We start from the raw sequence: 13,601 nt of genomic DNA, 5'->3' as shown, positions 1-13,601 counted from the left end.
CAATCAAGGAGAACAAAGAGCAGATCTACACTCTAATAATATCATAACGGACCTGTAATCATTTCCGCGGTCATGTCTGTATCGCACTCCAGGATTTTCATCCAAAGTTGCACATAGTGTCACAATTTTTTCAGCCACCATCTCCAATGTGGCAATTTTATCTGTTGATGCTGGACTATAAATAGAGTGAAATGCATCAGGAATGTCAAAGGCGAACACCTGGTTGAGGATAGAAAAAAAAGGAAATTTTAACAGGTAAGCCGAATGATTTTGATGTCACATGCATAGATGTCCAAGGGTAAGAATGCAAAAAATCAATACGTATCCAAAAGCTGGGTGTTATATACCAGAGGTGCTAAGTGAGACTAGATAGAATCCAATAAAAGTGCTAACAGTCAGCATGAGGGAGTAGTAAATTCGTATTGGAGGTGTCCCATTCAACTGGAATTAAGACAACGTGGCAGTTATTTTCAAGATAATAAAACCAAATCAGTAATTACACGCCTATGTCAATAACTGGCAAAATAACACAATCAGTAACTGGAAGAATAACTGAACTGATCACTAGAAACAAATTTAGTGAGCACACATATGAGTATAGCATGCAAGTGGCAACCAGCACAGTTTCAGAAACAGCATATTCTGCTCTAACATTTTTAGATACTTTCTTCTTAATCTAAATATTTTTTGCTTCCATCTTTTTGATTTTCTCAAAGGTGAGTCCCAACTTCCTATAACGTGAAAATATTTTCACTAACCGCAATATCCAGGTAAACATTAGACAATATGCTAGGACAATGTACAGGATCTTTATTATTTTAGTTACTAGAGTTACCCTATCCCTCCAAAGGATCTTTCTCTCATCTGCAAAAGGAACAGAGCAGCACATCAGACCTTATTTCAGACTCTTGACTGTCAATATAAGATCATAAGAAATAGGGCAGGAGAAGACCATACAGCCCTTTGAGCCTGCACAGCCATTCATGGCAGATCTTAGACTTCAACTCCACATTCCTGCCCACTTCCCATCCATATCCCTAGAGTCCTTGAGAAACTAAATATCTGTCTAAACATGTCCAATGATGACATATCCACAACCCTCTGGGGTAGAGAATTCCAAAGATTCACAATCCTTTGAGTGAAGAAATTTCTCCTCATCTCACCCTAAATGATCAGCCCCTTATCCTGAAACGGTGCCCCTTGTTCTAGATTCCCCAGCCAGGGGAAACAGTATCTCAGTATCTACCCTGTCAAGCCCCTTCATAATCTTAAAGGTTTCAACAAGCTCACCTCACATTCTCCTAAACTCCAGAGAATATAAACCAAATTTACTCAGCCTCTCACCATAGGACAACCCTCTCATCCCAGGAACCAATCTAGTGAACCTTCATTGTACTTCCTCCAATCCAAGTATATCCTTTCTTAAATATGGAGTCCAAAATTGCACGTAATATTCCCGGCGCGGTTTCACCAAAGCTCTGTACAATTATACCAAGACTTCTTTCCTTTTGTACTCCAAACCCTTTGCAATAAAGGCCAACATGCTATTTGCTTTCTGAAGAAGTCATATTCAACATGAAACATTAACTCCATTTCTCTCTCCACAGAGGCTGCAAGACTTGCTGAGTATTTCCAGCACCATCCGTTTTTATTTACTATTTGCTTTCCTAATTGCTTGATGTATCTGCAGGCTAACTTTTTCTGTTCCTTGTACGAGTACACCTAAGTCTCTCTGAATTTCAACATTTAAAAGTTTCATGCCTTTTAAAATATACGCTGCTTTTCTATTCTTACATCCAAGGTGAATAACTTCACTTTTCCTCACATCACACTCCCTCTGCCACCTTGTTGCCTACTCACTTAACCTCTTTACAGCCTGTGTGTCTTCCTCACAGCTTGCATTGCACCCAGCTTTGTGTCATCAGAAAACTCAGACGTATTCCTCTCTGTCTCTTCATCCAAGTCATTAATATAGATTGTAAATAGCCTAGCTTCCAGCACTGATCCCTGTGGCACTCCACTAGTCACAGCCTGCCGACTTGAAAATGCCCCATTTATCCCTACCCTCTGCTTCCTGTCAGTTAATTAGCCCTGTGTACATGCTAATGTATCACCCCAACACCATGAGCTTACTTTGTGTATTGACTTCTTGCTATGGTACCTTATTAAATGTCTTTTGGAAATCCAAGCATACTACATCTACTGGTTCCCTTTATCTACCCTACTAGTTACATCCTCAAAAAAACGAATACATTTGCAAAACATGATTTTCCTTTCGTAAAATCAAACTGACTTGTTCTAAGCGTACTATGCAAGTGCATTGTTAAGACTTCCTTAATAATAGGTTTACCAATAGATAAATAAATAACTACAATCCAACATATTTAAAAATGATGTCATCTCTTGGAGCAACAATAGGACATAGAAGCCAGAAAGAATATGAAGTAGTGACAATAACTGAGAACTGGCTCATAAAAGGCAAGGATTGGATGCTTAATATGCAGGAAAGATGGGGAAAAAGGAGGTGGGGTAGCAGTTTATGTTACGGAAAATACTAGTCTTAGAATATCCTTGTGGGGTAAAAGACAGAATCTATTTGGTTGGAGTTAAGAAGCAATGGAGGAGCTAATACACCACTTGGTGTATTTTATAGACAGCAAATAGTGGGAATAAGACCGAGAAGCAGATTTGTAAGGAAATTACTGATGGCTGTATAAACTACAAAAGTAATGATAATCGAAGACATCAACTATTTCAATATTAAATAGGACAGTAATTGTATTAAGGACAGCGAAGAAAAGGAATTTCTTAAGTACGTTCAGGAGAATTTTCATAATCGGTATGTTTCCTGCCCAATTTAGAAGGGGGCATTGCTGGATCTAGTCCTGGAAAGTGAAGTCACAGTCTGAGAGCATCTTAGGATAGCATGATCACTATTCCCAAGGTTTACATTAGTTATGGAGAAGGGTGAGCAATCTAGGATAAAAATCAGGTAGACTGCAGTCAAAAGCTAGGAGACAGAAATGTAATAGAGCAGTAGGCAGCCTTTGAAGAGGAGATGATTTAAGTACAGCCTAGGTTTGTTCTCACAAGACAGAAAACAAGGAGAAGCAAAGGCAGAGCTCCCTGGATGATGAAGAAATTAAGAGAACAGGATCAAGCAGAAAAAGGGGCATTTGACAGTTATTAGCTCGAGAATACAATGGAAAAACAGACTAAATATAAGTACAGAAAAGAAGTGAAAAGGGAAATGGATGAGTGGGGTGTGCAAAGCGGCTGTCAAGAATAGTTTGGTGATGAACATTAAAGGGAATTCATAGGTCTTCTATAAACATAGCAATAGTAAAAACGTTGACAGAAGAATGGTGTAACTGATTAGGAACCAAACTGGAGATCTATTAGTGGAGGCACAAATCATGGCTGAAGTGCTAAATGAGTACTTTGCAACAGTGTTTACAAGAGAAGAAGGCATTGCCAAAGCTATGAGGAAATTGTCAGGATGCAGCAGATGAAAATAGATCGAGAGGAGGTACTGGAAAGGCTAGCAGTACACAAAATGGGTAAGTCACCTGGTCCAGATGGGGTGCCTCCTAGGTTGCTGAGGAAAGGGCAGGAATTGCAGAGATGCCAGCCACAATCTTCCAGTACTCCTTAGATACAAGGGCAGTACCAAAGGACTGGGAAATTGCAAATGTTATATCCTTATTTAAAAAGAGGGGAAAAGGAATAAACTTGGCAATTACAGGCCGGTCAGTTTGACATTAGTGGCGGGGGCACTTTCGGAGACAATGGCCGGGATCTTCCAGTCCCACCCATGACAATTCCCAGGCAGGACCAGAAAATCCCACTGAATAATACTGAAGAAAATTAACAGCCACCTGGATGAGCATGGACGAATAAAAGATAGTCAGCATAGATTTCTTATTGACAGATCATGTTTGTCTAATTTGACTGAATTGTTTGATGAGGTAACAGAGAGACTGGATGAGGGCAGTACAGTTACAGTGCAGAGTGTACAGACTTTCAAAAGACATTTGATAAAGTACGAAATCTTAAGCTTGTTAGCAAAATAGAAGCCCATGGGTTAAAAGCAGTTGTAGGAGCCATATTATAAAATTGACTAAGGGATAGGGAACAATATGGTGAATGGCTAGCTGTTTTTCAGATAGGAGACAGGTATATAGTGGATTTTTCCCAAGGCTCAGTAATATGACTGCTGCTGTTTTTGACATATGTTAATGACATGGACATGGTGGGGGGGCGAGGGTGGTGGGCAGGGCCCAATCGCAAAATTTGTAGGTGGCGCAAACTTTGCAAGTATAATGAACAGTGAGGAATACAGTAATGGAGTTCAAGAAGACATAGACAGGCTGGTGGAATAGGTGGGCACATGGCAGATGAAACTTAATGAAGAGAAGTGTGAGATGATATGTTTTGGTAGGAAGAATGAGGAAAGACAGTACAAGCTAAATGGAATAATTCTAAAGGGGACGAAAGGAGAGACCTGGTTGTGTTTGTGCACAAATCTTTGAAGGTGGTAGATTAACAATGAGATTAATAAAGGATATGGGAGCCTGAGCTTGACAAATAGAAACTGAGGTCAGATTGTCGCTACCAAGGCTAACTCAAGTTGAGAAATTAAGACTCAGCAAGCCTGCCTCAGTTTAAAGAGCCCCATTAGACCCAATTTTCACTCTGGGGAGACGTGGATGGGATAGCGGCAGGCATGCCAACCCTGGAAGCAGATCCTAGGCACCCATGGGGGCGAGCGAGTGCTAAACCTCACCTTGGTTCTTTGTCATTTTAGACACTGTTAGGACCTCGGGCCCTCAGCCTCCCACCCATCCCCCATAACCCCTCAAACCTTCCATGCCAACTCATGACCGCACTCACCTCTTATGCCCCCTCATACCCCCATGCCCCTTCAAAACCACTTACCCAGTGGGGTGAGGGCAGACCTCAGGAGCCATGTAGAAATGATATTAATCTTGACATTTTAACACAGTTCTGAATTGATAGTGAAAAACTCCCATTAAAGAAACCAATTCAAAGTTTTTAAATTTGCTTAAGTGGTTAATCTCTCAAAAAAAAAATTCTATTCAGACCTGGTATCAAAGATGGCTAACCCTTTAATGACCTCTTTAAATTGTCATTCAAACTTTTAACTTAGAACCCCCTGCTGAGATAGTTGGAGCTTTAGAAAATCAGCCAAGCATTCATAATGACATAATAATAGCTCTTAGGGAAATGCCAACAAAGACCTCTACTGAAACTACATGCGCCCAGATGGTAATTTTTTTTCTAACCTACACCAAATATCCTGTCAATCAAACCAGTCCAGTCGAGGATTTTTTTTAAACTCTGACAGCTTCAGCCTGTTTTTTCCTGTTTAAAAAGAGGGATTTAAAAAACTTCAGGTCATTTAAATACATCTTATCCGCCCTTCAAGAGTGTTCACGTCTACTCCATTAATTCATGACTCCCACACTGCAGCTGAAGGCCCTTGTAACAGCCAAAATGGGGGTCTGTTTAAACTCAGCACCAAGTTCAAATGGCCCTGCTGAGTTCAGGTTTGTCTCCTGTGTGAATCATCTCCCTCCCACCGCCAGCAAAAATTGGATCTGTCAGAAATGGAGGTGGGACTTCCACATCCAGGTCCCACTTGCCATTTTTAAAGGCCAACAGAGTCTTTCGAACTCCGTGAGAGTGCTAAAGCCGAGAAATAATGCTAAACCTATATGAATCAGCCCCAGTCCAATTTTCAACACCACACTTTAGGCAAAACATGAAGGCTTTCAAAAGGGTGCAAAAGAGGTTCACCAGAATGATTCAAGGGATGAAGGGTTACAGTTATACCACAGAAGCTGGAGTTGTGCTCCTTAGAACAGAAAGGACTAAGAGGAGATTTGATGGAGGTGTTTAACATTATGAAGGATTTAGACAGAGTAATTAAAGAAATACTTTCAGTTTTCAGTGGCTGAAGAGTCAATACTAAGCCATTATTTTTTGTTTATAATTTAATAGAATTTCCTTTTCGGAATCATAGATTTGGACAATATGTGGAGCAATCGTTCTTCTACCTATAAACGCCCTTGAAATCAATGATGTACAGAATCAAGCAAAAGAACAGTTGGTTATCTCAAGTCCGCCCATTTTTTAGCAGTGTCCACATCCTACGTTTTGAACTTTGATGGTTAAGTGTTGGCATGGAGGTGGCATGGGGTGTATGAGGGGGCATTGGGTGGCAGGGGGCATGAGTTAACATGGAGATGGCATATGGGGGGGAGGGGTGAAGGAGTGTAATTAATGAGGGCTAGAGGGCCTAACATCCAATTATTAAGCAATTGGTGCATGAAAGAAATCTACTCACCCCAGACAGTTATGTGCCAATTTTTCTTTGTAGGTAAAATTACCCTGACAAACAGCCACTCAAGAATACTATTGAACAGAGACTTAGGAGAGGGAAGTAATAGATCACTTTCGCTTCTCAAGCTGAGAGAATGGGCTGCAGCAAAGTACATTTTAAAAATCTGTTGAATGTTTCATCTGAGGAAACAAGCTGACAGACAGGTCATTGAGATAAAAATCTGCCTGCCCCCATCTAAATGTCTCATGAGATTAAAGTGAAAAGGACATTTATTGGATTAATGTAACTGAGATCCCTGTGAAATGTGGGGTTACCACCCACCACTTCAGAATCTGATTGGGTAATATTCAACTTATGTCAGCATTTCAGTTTTCCCATACCAAAGAATCTACAGCTATAACAGGAAACACAGAAAAAAATTAGATCACAAATGAACAGCAAAAGTATTGATGATTCATACAGATGCAGAAAGTTATGGCTGCTATTTCACAACATAAGGATGCCTTTATTGATGAGATTTATGTTCCTACTAAGCCAAAGAGACCTGGAAAGGGAACAATTTGAGCCTGTGGAGAATCTTTCCTGCAGATAGTAAACTGATTCTAGAGTTTTTCTTAATTCAAATTTTAAACTTTTTTTCTTACTCTTCTGCTCTCTCATTTCATCATCTTGGCTATGGAAAGGAAACAATAGCCTCTCTTCTTCAGTGATATCCTCCACAACCTGGGATCAGAGTATTGTCCTCTGAGGAGAGGTTGCATAGAATGAGCCTATAATCTCTGGGGTTTAGAAGACGGAGAGGAGATCTCATTAAAATGTGAGATTATGAGAGGGCTTGACAGGGTAGATGCTGAGGGGCTGTTTCCCTTGGCTGAAGAGCCTATAGTTAGGGGGCATACTCTCAGGATAAGGGTTCAGCCATTTAGGACTGAGATGCGAAGAAATTTGTTCACCCAGGGAGCTGTGTTTGCTGAGTCAGAGCATATTAAGACAGAAATCAATAGATTTTTGGATGCTAAGGAAATCAAGGAACATGGGGGTTGGACAGGAAAGTGAAGTGAAGCTCAATGATCTCATTTAATAATAGAGAAGCTTGAGGGGTCTTATGGCCTGCCCTGCCCTGCCCTGATTTCTTACGTTATGTTATGCTTGTCAAATGTTTGGAAAATTAGGTGATCACAGAATATCAAAGGCAAAACTAATTATTCTGAAAAGCAACCAACGGGCTTGGGATATTATTTGGCTTAATTGATCAATTCTGAAGAGATTGGAGAGGAATTTTAAACAGAATTCTGTGCTGACAATGGGTCTCATGTTTTTTTTTTGCCCTTCCCAAGAAGCGTCAGGAAGGGCAAGTTCACAGGCATGAGATCCAGCAAAAAAAAATGGGCAGATACGCATGACTCTCACCTTCAGCATCTTGGATATACAAAGAAGCAAGAATCAGATCTATCCTACTAGCCAACCAAGTAGCATATCAACAGTAGCTGGAGCTGTCCATAGATTTGAGTATTCTTTATATCTAGAGCCAAGTCTTTTGCACAGGAAGCAAATATCAGGGCAAAATTAATGTAAGCCCTATAAGGCTTTTTTTAAACAATGCATTTACTCATGTTGTATGAAACCTTCCTGTCCATTTGAGTAAAAAGTGAAGGGTTATTACAATGTTTCTACCTAAACAGCAAAAACAGATTTGTTTAGTATGCACCACAACATTTGTACACTTAAGCTATTTAGCACAGAAATTATTTTTAGCAGAGACATACTTGTAAAGTACCTTAGATTCATATGAAAGGAAGGAAACATTAACTTCTTTGCAACGTTTGATGGCTTTTGAGCATGTGGTCTTTAACTGACTGAAAAGGTTATCAGGGCAATCTAGAATTTCAAAAAAAAGGTTATTTCAACAAAACTGTAAATCCGCCAGTCTGCACTTTAAGGTTCAATAAATTTATTCCTTAATATCAACATGATTAAACCGGAAATGTCAATATATTGAGGCAGTGACACAGAATGTGTCTATATCCACAATTATAGAGCTTTCAGAAAAATTCAGATAGCCTGCAAGCACCCTGCATGAACATATTTTTATCCAGTGTTATCCAGAGGGAAAAAGACATCCAAGATATAGTGTAGTGCAAACCCTGAAAATGACTATCAACTTGCAGCAAATGGCGGCCTCACCTTTTTGCCAAGCGGTGGGTACAAAACACTTGATAGGCTTATCCTTCAAAGAAATGCCGCATTGATGATGACACCCAAAGGTGTAGATCAAACATGTTTCAGACCTAACCAGGGTGCCTCGATCACCTGCTGACATTATCACCTACATCAACCGTGCCTTGCAGGCCAGGCAGAAGACAGCAAGTATTCCTGGCTCTTACCGCTGCCTGTAACCTGATCTAGTATACAGGTCTACTGCACAAGCTGTCACTGGTCCTACTGCAGTGGGTTATCTTGGCTATGAAACCTTTGCTGATAGGACTTCGGTTTCAAGTTTCACTTGATCACACACTTCTTGAAGTCCAAAAATAACAGGCTACCTCCGCGCTCTGTTCTAGCACTGACACTTTTAAACCTGGTTACAAATATTCATCCCAACACCCTTAACAGGCATTTTATTTATGGGGGCAACATTTGTCTGACAGTACAGGGCCAAGATTTCAGTCACCCACAAGCAATTCCTAAATGCTGACTTGTTAGAGATAGCCCATTATCACAAAAGATGGAGTCTTAAAACAGGGGCCAAAAAGACAGTTTCCAGCTGTTTGCGTATAAACCACACAAATACCAACAAACGGCTGAACATCTTCTTGAATGGACAAGGCTAGACTTTGGCCAGTGCATCTGGTTGAAACACTGGACCGTACCTTTATTTTCAAGGAGCACTAAAGTCCCTACTACAGGTAAAGGCAAGAACAACTTGATCAGCAAACTAGCTGGCTCATCTCCAGAAATAAATGTGCAGTCACTAAGAAACTCTACTGTAAAATAACATGAGGCAAACCCAGAGTATTCCACCCTTGTGTGGTTTAGTTTCTCCCCCTCACAGAAGACTGTAGTAGACATTCAGTCGGAAGACATCATGTGTATAATAATAGATATTTTGAGACATGGCCTAGCTGCTGGTCCCATCAACATCAACCTTGTTGACACCAGGCAACAGATTGCCTTTCAGAATCTGCTCCTTATGGTCCAAGCCATACCAGAGAAATCCCTTTTCAAATATATTTAATCCACCAAGCTATCCTGTCAGTTCAGGGTACCCTGTTTAGGCAATTCTCCAAGGATCCTAGATAACACATCAAATGCTGTATTGATACAAGAACAAACTTCAAAACATACCTTATGCCTAATCAGTGACAGTCCAGCTCCCTAGTTTTGACAGTCTGCAAAATCACTTCAGATGTGGAATGGTTAGGATGCCCTGCAAATTACTATAAGACAGGCCTTTGTGACTCACCCAACCCCAGCCAAACGCTGTGGCTAGTAGGAAGTTGTGGGCCACATACCTATAAACTGCAAGGGCTGCCTGGTTCCCTAATGGACTTGCACAGATCCTTTGCAATATAAAGAAAACAAGGCCCAAGTTTCCAATCTGTGCAACTGTTTATTAAGGCTCCGTGTAACTGAACTCAGTATATTGACACCGCAGCAAATCAAATTGTGGTTTATTTTAATAAACCGGAATGAACATAAAACCAGTGCAAATCCCTTCTGGTGTTAAAATCCTGGATACAGAAAGTTAATCACAAAAACAATTAAAACATTAATTTTCATTTAGTGTTAATACAAGTCACTGCATGTGCCAGTTAAACATTTAGAGCTCCAGTTTATTCATAAGAAAATGCAGCGTTATATATTTTAGTCATCTATAATTTCCTTTTCAAACAAAAATTACCTGCTGAAACATTATGCTCCTATACATAATGTTTCACGATCCGTAATATTTTAGCTTCATTAGACAATGATCACCAGCAAAATATCAGACTAGGGTACATGTTTTGTTCAGATATCTTATGCAGAGTTTTAGCCATGTGGGATCACACAGCTCTAAAATCAATGTTTATTAACATTTCATCCACAAAACAGGTTATTTAAATATTTGAAACAAAGAAAATATATTACATTTCCAAAATGTAGTTGATTGTTCCTTTGACACCAGCAAAATAGGCCATAATGTGCTTAAGGGAAGAAAGCCCAAGGGCTTTGTCTTTCCAGGCTAGATGCCTATCATGAACCTTGAGGGCTACATATAAAGCTCAAGTTCAAATCCCAATTTCTTTGCATATGTATCTCAGGCTACTGGCACAATCAGATTTTTGAGTTCTGATTTCGGTTTTAACCACCAATGAGGCAGTAAGATAAAGAACCATCCTTTCCAAGCCTCCAGGCCCACAAAATTCAACCAATATTCTAGTACAGACTTTGCACAGGCTTTGATGGCCATGGTGTGCTTGCTGAGGAGGTGGTTTGGGCATGCCCAGGTTAAGACACATACTATGTCGTGCAGTCCTCCATTATTTTAGAAAGGAAGCATAGTGGATAACAATAAAGCTACTTACAATCAGTGAAGTAAACGTAGGCCGCCTTATACTTGTAGGAATACTTCTTTTTGAAGTCATTTATCAGTGCACTGACTGACTGAAAAGTAAAAGAATAAATGGTGTAGCAAACATTGCCTTTCCAAGCACAAATAGTTTCTCGAATACATTTTCCCTTCATTGATAATTAAATGTCTCAAGGGACAACAACTTTTTTCATCTTTGGGGTTGGAACAAGTCTTTAAATACTAACATTTTTTTTTCCATATGTGTTCAAGCAATTAGGATTATCTCTATAAATAAGTCTTGCATCTAGCACACATTCATAGTGAACAAAACCACAAATACATCATCTGAATATAGGGCAGAAAACCAGCACAGGTTATTTAAACCGATTTGTTCATCTATATTAATGGTTTAGATGAAGAGATATAGAGTAATGCATCGAAGTTTGCTGATGATATAAAACTAGGTGGGAATGTAAGCTGTGAGGTGGACATAAACAGGCTGCAAAGAGATATAGACAGATTAAGTGAGTGGGCAACAAAGTGGCAGGTGGAGTATAACGTGGGGAAATGTGAGGTTATTCACTTTGGTTGTAAGATAGAAAAACAGAATAATTTTAAAAGACACAAAACTTGTACACATCGATGTTCAAGGGGACTTGGGTGTACTCGTACAAGGAACACAAAAAGTTAGCATGCTGGAACAGCAAGCAATTTGGAAAGCAAATGGCATGTTGGCCTTTTTGCAAGGGGATTGGAGCACAAGAATGAAGAAGTCTTGCTACAATTGTTCTGGGCTTTGGCAAGACTATACCTGGAATACAGTGTGCAATTTTGGTCTCCACATTTAAGGAAGATATACTTGCACTGGAGGCAGAACAACAAAGGTTCATTAGATTAGTCTCTAGGATGAGGGGGTTGCCCTATGAAGATAGGCTGAGTAAATTGGGTCTATATTCTCTAGAGTTAGAGAATCAGAGGTGATCTCAAGATTTTGAAGGGGTTTCACAGGGTAGACACAGAGGTTGACCAGAATGTTTTGTTCTGGATTTTAAGTTCAGTGGTAAGTGTGGAAGTGGGAGCGATTTCTGGTGAAGGGAGCTGGTGGTGAGGGGGATGGTTGACCGCGCACAATCTTGCGCAGTTATGCTAATAAATGTGCATCCACAAGGCACTTGCCAGATCTCACAGCAGGAAGTCATTACCTCATTGGGTCAAAGGTCCAGGCGCCATATCTAAAGGGCACCCAGACAGCCTGTGCTAACCCTTGCCCCTTTGCCCAGCCAGTGCTCCACCCTCCTCCGCTAACCCTTCCTCGGTCATCCTTCACCCAACTTGCACTGCCAACACCCAGTCGCAAGCACAGGCAAGCATTTACAGAGGCTCCCCAATGAGGACATTGCAGTGGCGACTCACCATTAAGCATGGAAGAAGTCTACCTCACCAGCCAATCATGTACAGTCGTAAAAGTGAACCTTCTAATTTCTCGCTGGCAGGAAGCTTAATTTGGAGCGGGAACTTAATTCCAGTGAGCTGGCCTTTTACTGAGCATGCGTGACATGCCAATGTACGTACAAGGACTTCCCAACATTGTTCACTGGGAAGTTTGAGTCGCCTTTAAAGTCCCGAGAACATAATTGCTGAAGTTCATCTCATTGTTGGGAAACTGAGTTTTGGCCTCAGTTAACTTCCCCTGCCCACAAAGCTTCCCGCTGCTGGGAGGACCGGAAGATTCCACCCGTTGTTTCCCCTGGCTGGGGAATCTAGAATAAGAGGCCAAGGGACTGATCATTTAGAATTGAGATGAGGAGAAATTTCTTTACTCACAGGGTTGAGAGCCTTTGGAATTCTCTACCCCAGAGGGCTGTGGATGCTCCATCATTGAATATATTTAAGGCTGGCATTGACAGACTTTTGGTCTCACAGGGAATCAAAGGATATGGGGAGTGGGCAGGAAAATGGAGTTGAAGCCCAAGATCAGCCATGTTTACATTGAATGGTGGAGCAGGTTCCACAGGCCGCATGGTCTTCTCCTGCTCTTATTTCTTATTTAAGTGCTAACCATGCTGATTGATTTGCATTTAGTAAGAAAGACATCTGAATCAATTCAAAAATGGTTCCATAATTTAGACAGTTCGAAAAGCCATTAATCAACAACCAATGTCTGGCACAAAACAAACCCATTTATGACTGGAATAAACATAAAATTCGGCAGATGCTGGAAATCTAAAAAGTGAAAACAAAGTGTTGGAAATACTTAGCAGATCTGTCATCATTTTTGGAGGGAGGTACAAAGCTAACATTTCAAGTCAAAGGTGACTCTACTTCAAAATCCATTCATCACTGAATTTTGTTTCAAAGTCATCATTAAAGAACCAGTCAGTGTCACAAAAGCAACCAGACAATTCCCTTACAAGCAAACGTTCTCAACTTCTTTCAGTGGTTACATGAAAAGCAATCACTAAAATTACCAACTTAGAAAATTATTAACTGGGCGTACATATATAACATACATATATAATAACAATACCCTGTATTTGAAAAACAACCTTAGCTATAGGTTAGACCAAAGAAAGATTGAAAGAAGTGAAAATTTGAAATAATTTTGCTGACTTTGTAAAACACAAAGAGACCCAGGCAAAATTTTTATAAAGAGCTGGAGTAGTGCAGAATTTTCAAAATTCA

At 40.3% G+C, this 13,601-nt stretch overlaps 1 protein-coding gene across 3 annotated transcripts in view; it reads right to left on the bottom strand.

The window, feature by feature from the left end:
- Positions 1-13,601, bottom strand: part of stxbp3 (syntaxin binding protein 3) — a 53,735-nt gene that overhangs the window by 26,157 nt on the left and 13,977 nt on the right. For all 3 annotated transcript variants that reach the window (XM_078561705.1, XM_078561707.1, XM_078561708.1), the window contains exons 5-7: positions 10,933-11,011; positions 8,145-8,245; positions 53-219 (exon numbers count right to left, since the gene is read on the bottom strand). In XM_078561705.1, coding sequence (XP_078417831.1) covers positions 53-219; positions 8,145-8,245; positions 10,933-11,011 — 347 coding nt within the window. The remainder of the gene's footprint in view (positions 1-52; positions 220-8,144; positions 8,246-10,932; positions 11,012-13,601) is intronic.

The sequence above is a fragment of the Cetorhinus maximus genome, chromosome 17 (genome assembly GCF_964194155.1).
Source record: "Cetorhinus maximus chromosome 17, sCetMax3.hap1.1, whole genome shotgun sequence".
NCBI lineage: Eukaryota > Metazoa > Chordata > Chondrichthyes > Lamniformes > Cetorhinidae > Cetorhinus > Cetorhinus maximus.
Note: the sequence above shows the minus strand (reverse complement) of the source record. Positions and strands in the feature narration are given on the sequence as shown.